The sequence below is a fragment of the Capricornis sumatraensis genome, chromosome 4, assembly GCF_032405125.1.
Source record: "Capricornis sumatraensis isolate serow.1 chromosome 4, serow.2, whole genome shotgun sequence".
Lineage (NCBI taxonomy): Eukaryota > Metazoa > Chordata > Mammalia > Artiodactyla > Bovidae > Capricornis > Capricornis sumatraensis.
The window spans coordinates 156,841,903-156,861,848 of record NC_091072.1 but is presented as its reverse complement, the minus strand read 5'-3'; the positions used below and the strand labels follow the sequence as shown (position 1 = coordinate 156,861,848).

At 52.2% G+C, this 19,946-nt stretch overlaps 1 protein-coding gene across 1 annotated transcript; it reads right to left on the bottom strand.

The window, feature by feature from the left end:
• Window positions 1-3,581: 3,581 nt before the first annotated feature.
• On the bottom strand, window positions 3,582-18,240 carry CCDC134 (coiled-coil domain containing 134). Its single transcript, XM_068971785.1, has 7 exons — window positions 18,136-18,240; window positions 16,582-16,700; window positions 15,747-15,868; window positions 15,457-15,541; window positions 13,518-13,699; window positions 13,176-13,247; window positions 3,582-4,276 (listed from the first exon to the last, which is right to left on the bottom strand). The coding sequence occupies exons 2-7, from the start codon at window positions 16,682-16,684 to the stop codon at window positions 4,151-4,153; spliced, it is 690 nt and encodes a 229-aa protein (XP_068827886.1). The 5' UTR covers window positions 16,685-16,700; window positions 18,136-18,240; the 3' UTR covers window positions 3,582-4,150.
• Window positions 18,241-19,946: the final 1,706 nt, after the last annotated feature.

Below are 19,946 nucleotides of genomic sequence, written 5' to 3'. Positions count from 1 at the left end.
TTTATGCTCTCACTTATACCTCTGACTTTACCGGAGGCTGACCACTCCCCCCCCCCCCCCCCCCAAGCTCTCGGAGAAGGAGCTAACTTGCAGCTCCAGTTAATAAAAATTCCTGGGCATGACAAGTGTTTCAACTTACAAACTCCTCTGAAGTTTCTCTAGCCTGCCTGAGCAGGTTTGTCCAGCCACGTGATTGTTTACAGCCACCCAACCGTGAGAGGCATGAGATGCTTTAAAACTTTCTAAATACAGACTCTTTTGAGAAGTTAGAAAATTATTAGTATAGTATTAGTGGGTTAGTTAGAAATTATATTGGTGAAGGGTTTTTCATTTGTTGAGCCAATATTTGCTGCTAAATCTCCATATTCCCTGCCCTTATAATGAATATAACTAGCATATAGGAGAAATAAGTATTAACCTGTAAGATTAATCATGTTAAACCTTAGGCTGAGAAAATTCCTTTCTTGATTGTAACCCACTACACCCTCACCCTAGAGGAATGCAACTTTATTTGGAGGGTGGCGCCTGGTTTAAGAAAAAAATCATCCCTGAAAAAAATAAGTTTTCTGGTTGACTGACCATTACCAGAAAGGGCCATAAAATGTCAGCAGGCCTCATGGCCAGAAGATGATGTAAAACCCCTAAGACCTTTGTATAATTTTATATGAAGCACCTGATTTTGACAAGGGTCAGGTCTGCTGACTCCACGTGACTCTGTATTCATCCCTATGTATAACAAAAAGTATATAAGCAAACCTGAAAATAAAGAAAACGGATCAGTTTCTGGAAAGACTGATTCCCCCATGTCATTCTTTCTTTCCCCTTCTGGCTGAATTCCCATCTGGAGCGTGGGTACTCACCAAGCCTGCTAATTTTGCCTGGGCTTCTAAGATCTGACCAGGGAGGCCTCAGTGTCTCCTCTCCTTCGGGAGAATGGAAAGACGCCTGTGGCCTATGTAGGTGGTGCAAATTCCTTGTCTTGAAGTTTTATTGGTATTCCACATAAACGAAGTTATTCAGCCTCTTTTTCTCCACTAATTTTCCTACTACACTATTCTTTTCTAATCTCTCTTTATATCTGTAATTAAATAAGTTTTTTCCTAGGATGCCGATTCCATCTCCCCTTCGAATTACCCTGGATCCACCGGAGCTGGACCCCGGCACTCTCTCTCTTCTGTGATAAAGAGAATCTGGAGCAGCTGTTGGTAGTCATCCCAGGTGGGCTGGTGGGTAAAGAGCACTGTCTCTAGAAGGTTGGTTAAATCTCTAGGGTTATCTGAGAACTTGGCATTTTGGGATCTCCAGTTATATAGGTCACTAGTAGAGAAGGGCCAATATTGATGAGGTTGGTTCCCTTCCTCATGGGGGTGGTGGGGGCGGCCACTCGCAAGGGGAGGGCAATGGTTGAGTCTGCCAGCCCCTCTGGGGACATGGCTTGCCAATGGCAAGTATTTTGTGCGGGCCCCCCTCCCTGTGTTTCGGCCCTGGGTGGAGGGATGGTGGGGGCAGGTGGTGGTTCCAGGGGTTGGTAAGGGGGAGGGAAGAGGAGTTCTTCTGTTCTCCTCTGCAGAATAGGGTAGAGTGGCACCGTTGGTTCAGGCTCCTTGGGATTCTTCAGGCTCTTTCCTGTTCGGGTCACTAACACCTGATTGATGGAAAATCCCTGTTGAGGCAAGAAAGGTTTTACCCAAGGCGGGGGGGCGCAACACAATATTTTCCCATACAGTGATGTACGGAACTTGGTCAGGGTGTCCGATCCGCAGTTGGAAAATGACATCTCAGACTCGGTGTACAGTTTCCAAATCAAAGGTGCCTTCTGAGGGCCATCCTACATTGAAGGTTGGCCATTCAGCACTGCAAAAAGTGATTAATTTATTCTTTTTGACTTCCACACTGAGGTCATGAGCGCGCATTTTGACCTCCTTGAAATGATCAGTAATCAAGGATACAGGCGTGGGGCTAGAATGGCATTGCCCCATCGTCCCTGGATCAATCAAATGTTGATAAATTAACACAGACAAAATGGACAGCCACACAGACAGACAGAGAGACAGAAGGAATATACCTCCGGGAGTTTGGAGGCAAAACTGAAAGTAAAACCATGGCCTCCAGCCGTTTAGCGGGAGCGACCAGCTATCGTCTACAGAGAACAGGTCCCCTCCGAGGGGGTCGGGGACGTCTCCCAGCAACCCACACCGGCGACCCGTTGGCGTGTCCACCTGAGTCATATACCAGTTTCAGAAAATAGGCCTTATCAGAAACGAGGAAAAAGAAGAAAAGGCTTACCAGCTGCAGATGACCCTCCGGATCGGTCCTCCCATGGAGCCGGTGGGAGATCCCGGACGAGCCCCCAGATGTTATGCCCAAGTCGCGAAACCTCCCAATGACCACCAGGGAGCCGATGTCCGATGCAAAAGCAAGAGAGTCTTTGTTACCAAGCTCGAGCTGGGGCTCCCACCATTACCGACGCAGCGGCTATGGGAAGGAGCCCCGAGTTTTGGGTTACATTGCTTATATAAGGTATATTCGTAAAAAAGGGGATTTCCAGGCTGGAGGACATCTGATTGGTCACCCTCTTCCGAGGGGTTGTGTGTTGATTTCTGATTAGTTCTTATTACCTAGGCGAACCACAAATTCCTGAATGTAAAATCAGGAGATTTTGGTCCAAGGTCTGATTGGCTCGTGGGTAGTGGGTTGAGGTTGGGTGATTTCCAAAGTCTTTTTCCCGGAATCTCACAAAATGGAGTTCTCTTTTTGACAAAATGGAGTAGCTTAGGTTCTTCAGAACCATCAGAGAAGGGCTCTTGTCACTGAGAAACCAGGCCCCAACCTCAGAGAAGCAGTTTGGAGCTGGGCAGAGGGTTCAGGCATTATCAAATTCATTACAGCAATGAAGCCACTGCACAGGGAAGGGGTGGGCCAGGGTCACTCAGCAAGTCTGATGGGCTAAGACCCTGGTTCTCCCTTGGGCTCCGTTAGTGGTAGGATATTGGGGATAGCTGTGTGTCTCTTCCCTGGCTTGGCAAAGTCAAGAGACAGAGCTAGAATTCCCCTCAGAGCCCCTCCCTTCTCTGCCTGGGAGGGGCATGACTGAAGGGTGGCTGTCTACTCAGGGCCTGAGTCCCTCTGCAGCTCCCCACCCCCCTGGCCCTGGTCTCTGCTTACAGGCCTCCTGACACAGGGAGCTTGCTGTCTGGCCCATCCATCCCAGGAGCAGCCCTTCCGCTACAAAGTACAGCCTCCTGCAAAGCTGCAGCCTGTCCCCCAACAGCGCCCCCAACAGGCCCAGGGGCTCCCTGCACTGCCAGAGAGGACAAGTTGATTCTTCCCTGGGCCTGCCTGCTCAATGACTGTCCCTCAATACCTGAGGACAGAGATCAGGCTGCTCCAAGACTATCTTGGGCTAAACACCCTCCCAGGAAGGATACTTCTGGTCCCTTCCCAACACTGACCCCTCATCAAGGATGGTGCTGAGAAGGGAATAGGAGGCCGAAGCCAAGCCTCTGCTTTGCTGCCCTGCCAGGGCCTGAGGCTCCTCTGGGGTAGGCAGAACATTCTCTAAGGTGGTCTCTATAGCTGAGGGCCCCTGACACCCCTGCCCAGGCCCCCTTCACCTGCTCCATGGAGAGGCTCACATCTCCCTGGGGCCCAAACCAGCCTCGGTCAGCCCAGAGCATTTGCTGGCTTTTATTTTCTCTGCAGGGGGCTAGGATCTGTGCCCGGCAACTCAGTGACACAGTGGGGCCAGCAGCAGGCGTGACACCTCTGCACATGGCTCAGAGCCTAGTTCTGCCGCCTCCTTGTGAGGAGCGGCTGCCAGCGGGCCAGTGGTCCAAACCCACAGTGGTGGGGGAAAGAGTCCAGCCCAGGATCCCTCCTGCTTCCCCCAGCATCTCCACAGGGTTAGGTCTGCAGAACAGCACCCTCTGGAAGATCCCTTGGCACCCCTCCGGGGAGGTCCCTGGGAGGAAGTCTAACCCTCTGTGGCCCAGTCCCTTCAGTGGGGGCTTGGAGCCAGCCCCAGGGGGCCAAGCAGACTCTGGCCTCCTCTCTGAAGACACCAGCGTTCACCATCAGCTACGCTTCTGCACTCTCCTTTTCCTCCCAACTGGCCGCCTCCTGGTCCCATGAGCCCTGGCCCGTTCCAGGGCTATAACTCAGACTGAGATCTTGAGATCCGAGGGCCTTTTCGGATCTCTTTCCGCTTCTCTTCTTTCTTCCGGCGTTTCTCCTCTTCCCTCAGGGCCTTCTGGAAAGGGTCAGTGCTGGAGATGAACTGAGGGGAAAAGCAGAGAGGTCTATTAGGTCAGTTGGCAGCAAAGAGTGTGCTCTGAGCTAGGCTGCTGTGGGCTGTGGGTACAGGAAGGTCACTGAGACACAGGCCCTGGCCTTGAGGGAAGCCCACGGACATGGAGCTAGTAAATGGGCTCAGGGAAAACTGCTGAGTGGGTCTCAAAAGATTAAGCAGGCTCTTGCCAAGCCAACAGGGCGAGGGAAGAGGACATTCCAGGAAGAGGGACAGGTGCTGAACCTGCACAGCACATTTGAGAAACAAGTGACAGACTGTACTCGGGGTAAAAGGGGCTGAGTGCCCAAGACCCAGCATGGGCCCCCAGAGCCTTTTGTGGGAGGGGGCAGTCAGCGAGTGTAAGACAACAGGGGTCCTACTGCTTGCGGACAAGCTGCAAGGTGTAGGCAAGGGAGTATATAGGAAGCAGCTGTATCAGAGGTTAAACTGCCAGACTTGGAAAGAGATGGAAAGCAGATGACAGTGATGCCCAGGCTTGTGGCTTCCCTAGTGGGTGCAGGGTGGTACCCAGTGAGAAGAAAGGAACACGGGGCGTGCTGGGCGGGAGGAGGACAGGACTCTGGCTGGGGCAACCCCCAGGCCCTCAGCTCTTCCTCCCCGACTCTCCAGACCGGTTCATCTGAACCCAGGGCTTCTGTCGCACCTCCACAGTCGGTCACCCCTCAGATTTGCATCTCCCTATCTAAATGCCTGTCTGACACCTCCACACGTGTGCACATGTGCCCCGAACTCAGCATGGCTCCATCTCCCCAAAACCCAGTCCCCTTCCAGAGTCCGTGTCCTTGTGAAGAGCAGAGTCCCACATTCCAGTCAGCAAGTAGGGCAGAGACCAAGCATCGCCCCCACTCGCCCCCCAACTCCCCAGCCGCAGGTCCAAACCCCTCACAGTCCATTGCCAAGGTCTGGCCCATTTTAACCCCTAAGTCTCGAACCCATCTCTTCTGTCTCACCTATCATATCGCTAACCCCATCACCACCCCCCTACACCTCTCCTGATAAACCTCGGCACATCCCAGGGTCTCTCCACACCCACTTTGGTCCCTCTGAAGCCATTCTCCTCGCTGCAGTCAGATATTTTCAAAATGTAAATTGGACTCCTGCTGAAACACTTCCTTGACTCTCCACACAGCTCTATCTGCAGGCCCACCCTGCCCACCCCCCTTCCCGCCTCATTTCTGGCTCCTGGGTTCCTTTGTGCCCACTTCCAGCCCTCTGTTCCCTGCTGTGCCCCAGTTCCAGGACGCTCTTCCCGGCCCCCACCCTCTTTGCCACAGTAGCTGCAGCTCAGCGGTTCCCATCCCTAGGGTGACTCCTGTCCTGACTTTCCCGGCTGGGGCTGTCTCCTCCAGTTCCTTCTCAGTGCTTCTTCCCTGCAACCACCTGCTTCTGTGACACCTGCTTCGTGCCTGTTGCCCCCACTGGATCACACTCTCCCCAAGGACAGGTGGACAGTGTGGGGTGCCGCTCACTGTGACACAAGCCCCCAGTGTGGTCTGATGGGCCGACAGGCAGCGCTTAGTATGTATTTTTTAAATGAATGAATGAATCATGTTAGAGTATGAAATACAGTAATATCCACAACTCAGATAACTGTTGGGAAATATGCCCCTTTTACTTGTTCATATGGTAAATCTGATGGTTGGTCAAGGCAGATGTTAAAAACAAACTAGGAGCTCCACCTTGTGGAGTAATCCACCTACTGTGTTAGATTGAACAAGTCTGGAAGATGGGATGAAGCCAAAGTGCAGCCCAGAGAGGGTAAATGATCTGCACAGGTCACAGAGCTAGTCCCAGTTGGGACCAGCCCCCAAGCCTCCCAAGCTCCCTGCCCCGTGCTTCCCCGATCACACTGCCTCCTATCCCTACCAGTTACTTCAGATCCTCCTGGGAAGCAAGGAGGAGCCAGGAGACCCCTCGGGCCACAGAAGACCCCATCCTCTGGCTCTGGCTGGGGAAGGACCAGTCAAGAGATCCTGGCCCCAGCAGGTTGGGTCAGCAGAGAAACAACACCTAGTCCTTTTCTGGCTCTCCTCCCAGCTGGGCCTGGCTAATGCCTACTTTAAATTCGGATGCTGACTTCCAGCGGGCCCTCCCTGCTGCCTGGCAACCCAGGATGTTGCCCTGGTCCACTCCCTGTCCTGCTCTCCTAGACAGACCTTCTCCTCGAGCCTCCATCTCTCCTCCCCTCCTCACTCGCAGACCGTGACCTCACTTCCTGTTTCACAGAGAATGGAGACGCTAAGGAGACAGCTTCCGTGAGCCCCCGCCACCACACCCATGGGCCCATGCTGCTGTGCCCACGCTGCTCTTCCAGGTGAGGCCAACCCTCCCCCAGGGAACAGCTCGCCTCTCTCTCCCTCCTCACCTCCTCAGGGATGAGGCTCCAGAGACTCTCCTACCCCTGCCCCGGGGGCTCTTCCCCACCCCTGCCATGGGTGGGTCCCCTCAACATGCAAACGTGGTGTGGTCTCTCCCATCCGACTAAGATTTCCCCTGGAACCCATGCCCTCTTCCAGCTAGTCTCCCATTGGGTCTGCTCCCCTTGAAAACACATCTCTTTACAACAGGTAACAAGGATATACTGCACAGCACAGGGAATTACAGCCTCTGTCTTGTAATAACTTTTAATGGAGTAGAACCTGTAAAAATACTGAATCACTACGCTGCACACCTGAAACATTAAAAACAACAAAAAAAAGAGTAACTTTTCAAAAGAGTCAGCTGTATTTGACAGGACGAGTCTACTTCCTTTCATTTCCTTCTCTTGAAACTCAGTCTTTTATCCCCACCACTCGACCAAAAGAGCTTTTACCCAGCTCTCTGAGGGCTGGTCTCCACGCTAAGTTCGGCAGCCGATTCTCAGCCCCACTTCCTGACCCTCCAGCGGTGTCCGATGGCACGTCCACTCTCTCCTTCCTGTCATGTGGCCTCAGGGAACCAATTCCCTCCTGGGTCTGCTACTGCTCCACTGACTGATCCCTCTTGGGGTGCTCTGTGAGCTCCTCCTCACTCTCCCATCTCTAACTGCAGGCACATCCCAAGCCTTGGTCCTCAGACCACCACTCTACCTGCCCCGTCCCCCTGCCCCCTGGAGTGATGGGACATGGTCTGTCATCGGCACGACTCTCACATTTGTAGCTCTGGCTTTAATAAGCTCTCCCCTGAAATCTAGTCCTCCTCCTTGACATCAGTCAAGTCAAAATCAGTTACCTCCTTGACATCTTCATTCAGATGCCCATTAGGTCCAGAAACAAGGCACTGATCCCCAATCCAGCCCTCAACCTCGCCCCACCACTTTGCCCATCTCGTGGAAAATAGCAACTCCATTCTTCCAAAATTGTGAAGTCATCCTTAATGCCTCTCTTTCACTCCATATTTGCTTCCTTAGTAAATTTTACTGGCTCTACCTTCAAAACAGAACCAAAATCTCACCATTCCCAACAGCCCCACTGTTGTCCCCCTGGTTCAAGCCACTGTTAACTCCAAATGGACCAGCTGTTAACTCCAATGGACTGTTAACTCCAAACGGACCAGCACAGCGGTCTCCTCACCAGGATGTGTCTCCACCTTGGTCCTCACAGTATTTGCCACGCGGCTGCCAGGCTGACCCCTAAAAGAGCTAAGTCAGAGCCCCTCGCCCTGCTCCTCTGTGTCCCGGAGTAAACGCCAAAGCCCTGGAGAAGACCTGCAAGGATCTTATGACCTGGCCTACAACTCTGACCTCCCCTTCCCATGCTCCTGCCCTTCCAAATACGCTTCCAACTCAGGGCCTTTGCACTCGCTGCCCCTCCAGTCTGGAAAGTTCTTCCCCCAGAGACAGGGCTGGCTCACTTGCTGCTTTCAGGTCTTTGCAGTTAGAACCTCCTGTGTCCAAGTCACATGAAACAGCAACGATATCCTCACCTTATCCCTGGAATTCCTTAACCACGTGCCTCTGCCTTTTCCTCCATCCCCCTTGTCTCCATCTACCATGTATTTTTTATTGCCCGTCTGTCTTCTCCAACCAGAATGCCTTTCCCAGGTGGGCAGAGCCGGAGGGCTTCTCTGGTGGCTGGGATTCAGCAGATGCTCACTAAACGCTGAATGAAGGCATGAGCTCTGCCTCTGAGCCTTCATGCAAGCCAGTCCCTCTCCCTGGAAGGTCTTCCCTGAGATGGTCCACCCGGCAACTCTTACTTGTCCCAGAGCCTTGGCCACCTGCTTCCACAGGTTTCCCTGCATGGGTCCTGTGGCTCATGACGCTTCCCTCTTCCACTGGGTCCAACGATCACGCTCAACTGGGACTGTGCTCCTCTGCTACCTTCCCCAGCAGTCTGTAAGCATCTGAACAGCAGGGAGAGGGCCAGCTCCCTCTGGATGGGGACAGAGGCCAGCCCAAAGCCTGATACGAGCTGGCTCTAATATCGTAAGTAGGGGCCCTCCCAGAACACCCACTGGTATGGAGGCAGTGCATGGGGGGAGCTGAGTAAACCTGGGCTATTGCTGGCCTCCCCAAGTGGATACCTCAAAGAAACTGCCAGGATAGGCCCTGGGCCCCAGAGAACTTGATGGGGCTCTCCTATCTCACCTCGCCTACCCTGTCCAGCCCCCTGGGGCCCAGGAGGCCAGAACTGAGCCCAGCATGGACTTCATGGAAAGGAATTCTGGTCCCCCAGCCCATCCACCCTGCACTGGGCTGGCAGCCAGGCAGGACTTGGGTATTTGGGGTGGGGGCAGGGGCTGGCCTCCCAGGAGCCCTACAATGCAGGTTCCGTGAGGGGCCAGTGCTGTGTAATAGAGCATAAATGACCTTTAAGAAAAAAAAGGTCATCTCAGAACCTTGCTGGCAGAGGGGTCTACACTGGATACTGAAAAGTGAGTAAAATCTTGGGACTGGCCCCAGCTGATGAGAAGGGAAGTGTACTGCTTCTGTATGACTATATCCAAGCAGAGCATATTACAATGACACTAAATCACACCTCTCTGGAGCCTGTTCTCTCTGAGGTCTACCTCCTGTGGGAGAGGCATTCATCTCATGATCTGCAGGGCAAGGAGAGCCAGCATCGCAGCAGGAAAACATCTCCATGAGAGCCCGCGCTGGGAAAGGCAACCTGCCACGGCCTGGAGCCTGCCTGTGTGTCCCTGCTGGGTACACCAACAATCAGCCCTGCTGCTCTTGTCCAGGCTGTTTATCAGGGCTGTGGTGGCAGCAAGCCACCGTGCAGGGTGTGTCATCTTGGTTTCACATGAAGGGGAGGCAGCTATGCTAGCATGAAAAACCGTATCACCCACTCCGTCACCTGAAGCAAAGCCACTAGTTGAACAGGGACCTTGAGTCAGAGGTTCCTCTACTCAGGAACTCCACTGATTTGTTCATCTGAATGAAGCGCTAATGGTGCTCTTAATCAAGCTGGCCTGAGTGCTCTCCTTTGGAGGGCCTGCGTCGAAGGCCGGCCTTTGGTTGGCATCTCGGAACTCTGCCCTTGGCTGGTGTCTGGGAACCAGGATTCTGGGAGGGATTTCCATTACCCTGACTGATAAGAGTGGCACCCTGCGCCTAAACCGTACAAAAGTGTGGTTTATGCCACAAACATGTGCTTCCCTTCTGGAGTGTGGAATTTTGGTATGTGTTAGGCAGAGGGTGCCTACGTGACCGGTCCCTGGTAAAAACTCTGGGTGCTGCCTCTTTAACAGGCTCTCCTAATAGACGGCTTCTCACACGTTTTCATAACCTGTGGCTGGGGGAATAAAGTGTGCCCTGTGTGACTCCACTGGGAGAGAAACATCAAAGCTTGTGTCCAGGTTCCCTTAGACTTCACCCCAGGAGCCTTTTTACCTTTTTTACTGATGATTTTATTGTGGATCCCTTGCACTGTAATAAATCAGAGCCTTGAGGACAACGACACACAGGAGTATTAACTCACAGGACTCAGTCCTCCCAGCAAATCACCAACCTGGGGGTGGGTTTCTATGGGCGGCAGCAGCCATCCAGCCCCAGGGATGATGCTGGGAGATCAACTGTCATACAGTCCAGTAAGACAACAACCTGAATTAAAAGCCGTGACTCTTGCCTAGATGGTATTTCTAGCGGCCAGGCATGCTGTATTCTTACTGACTGTTGTCAGCGTCCTAGCCATCTGGTCTGGCAGATAAGCAGGCTGCAAACTGGCAGGTCACACACGGCCATCCCTCTCGGGGGCCATGACCTGTGGAAACAAACCATGGTTGACAACGGGACAGTCTGGGTCACTCGTTTAGATGCCCACAGCCAATTCCCTGATGAGACTGATCAGAATCAAACTGCCGATCGAGCCGACACCGCCCAGTTGACGGCACTGCCACCTATACGTGTCACTGTACTAGATATGGCGGTACACCCACCAGCACAGACTGACATGAAGCAGAGGACTCTGAAGCTCTGATTCAACCACCTAGAGACCCTGGATGGAACAGTATGGCCCAAGATCATCAGAATAATTACCACCTGGGGGACTTCCCTGGCAATCCAGTGGTTAAGACTCCATACTGCTACTCCAACAGGCACGGGTTCAATCTCTGGTCAGGGAACAAAGATCTCACGTGCTACACGGCACGGCCTCCCTTCTCCGAAAAAATAATAATGACCACTTGGCTAAGTACATTCCTTGCCAAGTCCCCTTGTAGTGGCCCATGTAGGCCAAGATGGGAAATAGATGTCTGTGAAAATTTTGCAAAAAATGCTCTTGTCCCACTCACTTCTAACCCTTTCAGACTAGGTGAAAGTAGGGAAATAACTGGAGAAAAGTGAAATTATAGGTCCTGGGATGTGACATGTTGATTTTGCAGCAATATTCTAGGGAGGGACTGCCTTAGCCCCCAGGAGGCATGTGGAACAATTAATTCTCTTTGTCCCTTACAGCCAGCACTGCCGCCTGGCCAAACAATCCTAGGGTTCGTGCAAGCCAAGTGGCAGCTGCAGTTGAGTCAGACCAACTGTCCAGTGTGTCATTCTCAACCACGTGACAGGAAAATTCACATAGACGAGGTCACTGCTAAACTATTTGGTTCTGCCTGCTGCCATCAAAGGCAGCTTCCGAAGTAACCCTGCGCAGACACACAGACCAGTACAACCTTGCTTCAATCCAACCTTGGTATGAATCCTTCCACCTGTCTGGATCCCTGATCGACCTTGGGTTATACCACACAGGGCAACTGAGGCAGCTGAACAACTCCATGATAACACTGCCCCCACTGTTTAGCTCAAACAATGCAATGGTAACCCAAATCAACTGGGAGAAAGTGGACCATGGAATGCCTCCCCAATGCATATGAAGATGGCTTTGGGTCTACCCACTGGCCCCGGTATGAGGCTTCCCCGATGGCTCAGTGGTAAAGAATCTGCCTGCAACGCAGGAGACTCAGGAGATGCAGGTTCGATCCCTGAGTTGGAAAGATCCCCTGGAGAAGGAAATGGCAACCCACTCCAGTATTCCTGCCTGGGAAATCCTATGCTCAGAGGAGCCTGGCATGCTACCGTCTGTGGGGTCACACAGAGCCAGACACAACTGAGCAACTGAACACACACAGACTGGCCCTGGTAGCCACTAGCAGTGACACTGAAGATCAGCAGCTCAGTCTAAACTCTTGTGTGGGTGGTAAGAGGTAATAGATTGGTCTCATATGACATCCTAATTTTCTAATATAAGTTCTACTGATTCCCCAGGACTTATCAGAGCTGGTTGAGTTCAGGACCCTGGAGCATATGGTTAAGATCAACACTGCACGTGGCCTCATCTTGCTAGTTACAGTCCTACTGACAGCAACCTGAGATGAACTAAACAAATGTGGTCCTAGTCTCTACTGATCAGACTATGATGTGGAATAAGGCATTCATGTAGAAATGTTAGTTAAGCCAAGACACACAGGGCTGGTGGATGGACTGGTGTGTGTGGTGGTGGTGGTGGGAGTGTGTATGGAATCCTCTCTATGGCCCTGAGCATCCCTGCATTCTTGTTGGGTACACCTGACCCCTCTGTACCTGAGCTATTTCTCAGGTCATGCTTACAAAAAGTTACCTTGAAGGATGAGGTAATGTCTGCCTACAAACAAAGACCACGTTTGCTTCTGTTTCACTACAAAGGTGGTGGATTTCCCAAGCTTGGTGTTTCTCAACTTGATACAAACCCACTGGCATCTGTCTGGACCCTTCTGCTTCACCTCTCTCAACCAACCAAGACTTGGGAAATAAGGCAAACCCGCATGACCAGGTTAACAGCAAGTGCTTCCGCTGTAATGAACTCTGATGTCTCTAACCTGTCAGCATCCATGAAACAGTAGCAAAATCCTAGACCTTCAGCGGTAACCCCCCGACACTTGGGGAGAGCTTGTCTTTTGCGGAGGCTAGTCCTCCAGCCCTTCCTGCCCAGCCACTCTGACCCCACCCTCCCCTCTGCTGTCTGTCCTGCTCCCCCTGTGGCCTCCAGCCCTCAGAGCCCACTTCAGCTCTAGGATGAGAACACGTGCAGAAATGTGGGACAGAAAGCTGGCTGGGTGCTCAGAGGCTCAAGGGCAGAGAAGCAGGGCCTGACCTCCCATGGCTTCCCTACCATTCACCTGGCGTGAACAGTGCCTACTGTGCCCTGGGATGGATGTCCTCATAGCCCCTCACTACCCCCATAGCTGAGGTTCACCTCGCATGGACAGAGAGGAAGCTGAGACTAAGACAGGGCCAGCAGCTTGCCCAAAGGTACCAGTGAGTGAGAGGTAGGTTAGACCCAGACCCAGGCACTTCCAGCTCCAAGTCCAAAGCCCTCACACTCCACTCTAGGTGCTGCAGCTCCTGCTGGCCCTGGCCTCCCAGGGCCCTGCAGACGCAGTGCAGACAGGGCCACAGGCCCCAGCAGCTCACCTCTGTGCGGTCTACTTTAAATGGGTTCTGGAAGTCAGAGTGTTTCTCGCTGATCCCCAGCTCCTGGGCCATCTGTGGATGAGGAAAAGCTAGTCATCCTCTGCCTTCTCCCGCATCTTGCTCACCCGCAGGCCATTCCCTCCAAGGCTGGGACGGATGTGGGTCAGGTGATGACCCCCAGGCACCAAGATCAACACAGAAGCCCTTGAAATGGCACCTCAAAGTGGCCCGGAGGCTAATCAGAGAAAATGCAACCAAGGGTTGACATTCAAGCCCCACTGAAGGAGGCTTATGGTGCAACCACATAGCGGGCTCCCGGACCTCCTCCGCCCCAGTCCTTACCAGGCCGAGGATGGGTGAGTAGGGGCCCTGGTCAAAGACGCCAGACTGGTTGCAGAAGCTGATGCCCCAGCGGATGAGGAGGTTCCAGTTGGAGTTGTGGTCAAAGTAGTGGTGCACGATCCTTGGGAAGCGCAGCACCACGTCGCCGAAGAAGGCCGTGTTCTCCACCACTTGGGAGAAAGCTGGCAAGAGGACTCTGGTGAGTGGCTGGCAGAGAAGGCCCTCTGCAGCCTCCTGGCCAGCCCTACACACCCTCCAGAGGACAGTGACAAGCCCACTAACCAGAGAAGGGAACAGTGCCTGTTGCACACAGGCTGCTGACCACATGTGCAGTGAGTACTGAGGGAGTCATGTCACCAAATCATCAAAACCACCTTCAGAGAAACATGTGGCTGTAATTCCCATTTCACACATGGGAAACTGAAGCTGACAGCTAGTGAGCAGCAAACCTGGGCTGCAAACCCACATCTGTCTGACTCCAAAGGACACGCTTCTTCCCCCATACCTTGCAGCTCAGAACACTCGTTTGCCGTGGAGACCAGAGAGGGGTGCCATTGCACAGATGGAGGCATTTGCATCCCATGAGGCTTTGCTCCTAACCTCCCCAACTTGGTACCATAATGTCCAGAGCTGGGCTCTGGTGTTAACTAGTGTCTGTGAGGGGTCAGTTCTATTAGGATGGCCAGGGAACATATCAGGGCTTGTTTTCTTTTTAGTAAATGTTCAACTTTATTTTAAATGCTTAAGTTCTTATCTTGAAATAATTTTAGACTTACATAATACACCACAAAATTCCTTCACTCGGCTTCCTCTAATATTATCATCCTTATATAACCATTGTACAAACCATCTAAGACAGGAAATTAACATCAATACAATACTATTAACTAATCCCTAGACCTTATTTGATTTTGGTCAGTTTTTCCACCAATATCTTTTAGTCAACAGATCAGTTTGAGTTTAGTGTCCATTACAGTGGCAGGTTCCCCTGACCCAAGCTAGCGTGAAGAATACTAACTATACACCCAACCCTGGTTGCGGCGGGGAGGCCTGTTTGAGTGACCCCCCCATAGATAAGGCCCACGTCCTTACCAGCACTGGCCAGACCACACAAAGAGATAAGGGAACTCCTCCAAAGATATGCCAGGCTGGGTCTGAGACAAGTGGGGCAGGGATCTCTGGGCCTCAGAACAATCCTGAATCACAAAGAACTCAGGAATTCACTAGGTTTATAGGTAAGAGCCAGGCAAACCACCTGTCCTCTTTCCCTTGGAAACTGGAGTTGATGGTGCCTTCCTCAGTTACAGTGGAGATCAGAGATAGTATCTGCCCAGCATTCAATATGTAAAGGCTACTTCTGTCCTCAGACAGTGTGACCTAACATACTTTATTGTTAGAATGTAACCAGTTAATGGGGAGAAATTACCACTGGAGAGAAATTCCTGGAAGAGGAGATGAAGGGATATAGAATATTCTTTTATTTATGTTGGTCCCACCTTGTCTCAAAAAGGATTTAAGGAGGTCAAGGCTTTTAGAACAGCAGTAAAGAGTGCTGGTAACTGCTCCCATGGACCAGTCACTTCAATAGACCTCAGTTTTTTTTCTTCTATAAATGGGAACAACCCTTGCCATCTCTACCGGAAGGGTCAAGGTGGTGAAGGCAAGGAGTGCGGGACTGGAAGTGGGCACAGGCTCCTCCCTGATTCCCCTCCCCCAAGCACAGGACAGCACTACATATTGTATGTGTGTCAGGGATACAGAACCTGGCTCTGAAACGAGACCAGAACACTCGGAGAATCTTATACTCAGTGCCCAACCACCCAAGAGACTCCATGAAGGTGCTGCAAGAGGGCATTCCCAGAGAGGAAAAGAAGAGTGACAAGAACAAGAGGGAAGGAGCAGCTGGAGAAGATCAAGATTGCGGGGGGGAAGACCATACCATCCTTCAGTTTCTCGTCCTGGGGGAAGGGCCCATCTGGGAGCACACCTGCAGCAGTGAGCACTGTCCGGGAGTCCTCCAGCACCTGAGGGAAGCCCGCCTGGGCTGAGTGGCTTTGCCAAGGTCTTCCCAGACCAGCCCCAGCCCTGTTTACTGAGGCCCTACTTCAAATCTTCTGTGGGTTCACTTCCCCTTCACTGAACACCATCCCCGTAGGGAACTCCTACTCATCCATCAGTGTCCAGATCAAAGACCAGGCCTGCCATGAGCTGCCCCCTGCCTGCGTGCACCTTAAAGAGCCCCTTGAGCATGACATCCAGGATCTTGTACTGCTGGTGGACATCGTTCAGCTGTGCTAGGTTTTTCAGTGCCAAGAGCTGTTCCCTCCGCTTCACCTCAAACATCTTCTTGTCTGAGCACCATTAAGTTAAGGAGCTGGCACCAACTCTCCTGCCTGGACAATCCAGTGGTCCTGATCCAGAGGGCCCATTCCTGGCCAGCAAGTCTCTGCAAGGGGCATAGATGTGCATGGCTAGGACTTCCCAGCGAATGAATAAGCTGTCTGAGAAGCATATGAATCCCACAACATATTATTATTTCACAGAGGATTCCACACCGAACAGCCTGAATACAACCATCAGGACCTGGCTCCTGCCCCCCGCCCTCCCCTCCCTGTGGTCTTTCCACCATCTCCCACAACTCTTCACTGTTCCCAGAACCTCTGCTCCTCTGCTCACACTGTACACTCTGCCTGGGATGCCCTCCCACCCTTCTCTGTGAGTTTCCACTCTTTCAAGACCCGGTTTTTTAGTAGGTAGCCCAAAATGCCAGGATTTGGTCTCCGTCCAGGGTCTCACACAGAAAGTGCTAGGTACATGTGAAATCCTCAGGGTCCTCAGGGTCCTGAAATATATGCCTCGCCTTCTCAATCTGTATGGGAAAACTGAGGCTCAGAAGAGAACTGACTTGATCAAGATCTGGTTAGAGCACATTACTTTTCCTCCCCGATTTCTACTGGTTGACGGGGGCGGGTCCTGCTTTACCCTGGAATCCCCCAAGCAACTGTGGATATAGAGAGACTTCATTTATAGATCCCTCTAAAATACCTCCAACCCCAAAGGATACATATCTCCAGGCTCGGGTCCAGGGAGGTCCTCAGGGTGTCTGTGACTCCTGTTCCAGACAATAGCAGGACAGACAGGGAGGTCAGGAACTGAAGAAGGTCCATATCCAAGACTCTGGAGCTAAGAGAGCAACCCAGTGAAAGAAGGTGAGATCCAGAGCTTAGTGTTATATAAAACAGAAAGTGAACTGAAAAGCAACTTCCCCTGACATGACACAGCCTCCAAACACCGGGAAGCCAGCTTTCGGAATCCCTGAAGCCCCAGTCCCTAGCCCAGGGCCAGGGACCAAGAGACACATGGTGAAGACATGGGATAATGGGAGGAAGAAAGATAAATGTCAGCACAGCAGGGATGCTCAGAGAACAGGTCTGGAACCCTGCACTGGAGCCCTGGCTGTGCCTGACTTCAGGACCTAAAGAAGGCAAACTGCTCAGCCTCTCTGAGCTTCATCTTCCTCACTGCAAAATGAGGATAAGGAGGTCATCTCCCTGTTGCAGAGACAGAGACCTGGGTGAGGCACTGTGCCTGAGGAAGGAGGGTCAACATCATTCCCCCTCAGTTCCCCCTCCCTGGCCTTCCAGGAGGCCCAGGCAGTCAAAACGTGAAACTTGTAGGCTTTCCTGCTTTTCCTGACTGCTGTCATCAGAAAGGAAGAAGGGGTGCGGGGTGGGAAGGGAGGCAAGGCAGCTTTGGGGTAAGACGGCTGTTACTCTCCTAGGAACCACAGGCACCACAAGCAAAACCTGTTCCTATTTAGGCAACATTCCCCAACTATTTACTGAGTGACTTTCATGTTCCAGAGCCAGGAATACAGCAGGAACAACATTCCCTGCACAATGGCACTTCTATCTCTAGTAGGGTTAAGAGACAACCAACAAAGTTGTAAAACAAGCACAGAAGGATAAGAGGGAGTCAGCAAAGTGTGATATTAAAAACAGCAGTCAGAGGAAGCATCTACAACGTGGAGATAAATGCACAGAAAAATGAGGTGACTGCCCAAATCACTTATATATCACTCACAGATTTTCCAGTTCAACTAAGAATCTTAATGAACAGGCTATCTCAGAGCTGGCCACTGTTCTACCGGGACACCTGCCCCAGGGGAGAGACGCTCAGTTATCGTCAGTGACCTCTCACAGAGGTCAACCGGAGAACCAACTCTATCCCGTGCAGATCAGACAAATGAAACCCAGAGAATGTGAGGAAATAGTTCAAGCTCACCCAGAGCCCTACGTTCTACCGTCATACTCCAGACTCAAGGGAACCAAACCCTGGTTAAGGCGAAACTTGAGAGTCAGGGAATATCAGATGGCCGGTAATGACTGAAGCGGGGAAGAAGTGGGAAATGAGAGAGGTGACCTGGTGGTGGGTTCTGAGCGGGCCACTCGGGCTTGCAGACCAAGGATGCCACCCGTGCCTTTAGAGCTCCTAGAGGAGTCTTTCCAATGAGGTCCGCGAATCTCACACCCCACCCCCTGCAGCCAGTTCTGGGCCCTCGGTCCCTCCCCCCGCCCTCCAAAGGGGTCTGCTTGCCCACGGCCCTCGCCCCACCTACCGGGCCAGGCGGGCGGGGGGGCAGGAGTCAGGCGGCAACCGACTCGAGGGTCTACTAGGCGACCAGCAGAGCCGTGGATTCTCATAATATGCCCGCTAGTAGCAGCACAGGGACCGCCGATTACTGGCCCCGCCCACCGTGCCACTCCTGACCAACGAGCGCAGGCCGCGACGGCCGCTCCTTGACCTCACTTCCGGCCCCGCCCAGTAGGCGGAGGCATCTGCCCGGCCTGAGGTCCGTGGGATTCCGGTCCCGCCCACCTTGTCGCGTGTTAAGATCGGTTTGGAGAAAACAGCGTGAAAGGGCGCATCAGCACACTGACGCCGTGATCCCTTCCGGACGGTCTTTCTAGCGCCCTCCCTGAAACTTTTGTCAGCTGAGTGTTTTTCAAACTGCATTTGTCAAAATCAGTTTAGTGGGTCGTGACTAACCCCTTTTTCTAAGTAATGTGCAATGGAGAGGTGGGACATCCCCTGCTCGCCGCTTCGATCCACGAAACTCTAAACCAAGCTCGTTGGTTCTTCCCTGGTCTGTGATTTTGTACAGCATCAGTACAGACCCGAGGAGAGCTCCGAAACCGTGTACAACCCGGTATCCTTGTCTTTTGAAGTAAAACGCTGACTCTAGCGTTAATGATTGGGAAAGGTGAAGATGTAGAAACAAATAGCTGTTGGACTGCTAAGTCACTTCAGTCGTGTCCAACTCTGTGCGACCCCATAGACAGCAGCCCATCAAGCTCCCCCGTCCCTGGGATTCTCCAGGCAAGAACACGAGTGGGTTGCCATTTCCTTCTCCGATGCATGAAAGTGAAAAGTGAAAGTGAAGTCGCTCAGTCGTGACCGACTCTTAGCGACCCCATGGACTGCAGCCTACCAGGCTCCTCTGTCCATGGGATTTTCCAGGCAAGAGTACTGGAGTGGGATGCCATTGCCTTCTGGAACTGGTAACAGTTTAGACTATAATTCTGCCACATAGAATCACTGAACTCAGTTCCCTGGAAGATATAAAGGTCTGACACACATTTCTAAATTGTTTTTATAGGAAGCAGACCACCACCCCCACCCCACCAAATGAAAACTGCTGCCAACAAGAACCACAGGCCATTGACTAGCTGAAACCAGAAAACTGATGATACTTGAAACTTCATCTTGATGCCAACTGATCTGAGAACTGTCCATGGATCATGCCCCGCCCCTTGAAGACTATAAAATTCCTCACTACCCCCTTCCAGGGTGAATCACACAGTCTTGAGGGCATTAGCCCAGTGTGGCCCTTTTTGCCTGGCAAAACAATTAAAGCTACTCTTTTCTACTTTACCCAAAACTCTGTCTCCGAGTTTCTATTACTATTTGGCACCAATGAACAGTGGCTGAGTTTCCATGAGAGCCCTGGCGGACAGTCAGTAAGGGAGCTGACACTCTGGCTGAGCTGAGTGCAGAACAGGAGTGGGAAGTTGCAGAGAGCAGACATTGGAAGAACTTCACACATAGGTGCACAAATACACGCTCCAAGGAGAGCCAGGAGTGAAAGGCGCACAGGGGACCTGCTTCAGCCAGGAAGGAGATGAGCTGGAACAGCTTTCTTTAGTTAAGAAGGCTGAGAAAGTTCTGACCTGCTCACTTTCCTTGCCTGGAAATTGTACCTCTCTCCACTTTGACTTGAGGTAAAACAGCAGATAAACTGATCCCAGAGCACCTGGATCACAGCAGCACCAAACATGTGGCCTCTCTCTGCCTCTCCTGCCCCAAAGATGGCCTGACTGATGTCTTCAACTGAGGCGACCAGCTGGTGTAACAAGAACAAGTCCGCCC

Bases quoted from the DNA above. Each gene is read 5' to 3' on its own strand.
- CCDC134 (XM_068971785.1), bottom strand. From the start codon at position 16,684: ATGGACCTTCTTCAGTTCCTGACCTCCCTGTCTGTCCTGCTATTGTCT. The intron at 15,542-15,746 runs GTGCACGCAGGC...GGCTTCCCTCAG, and splicing joins TGCTCAAGGGGCTCTTTAAG to GTGCTGGAGGACTCCCGGAC. The intron at 4,277-13,175 runs GTGAGCTGCTGG...TTTTCCCCTCAG, and splicing joins TTAAAGTAGACCGCACAGAG to TTCATCTCCAGCACTGACCC.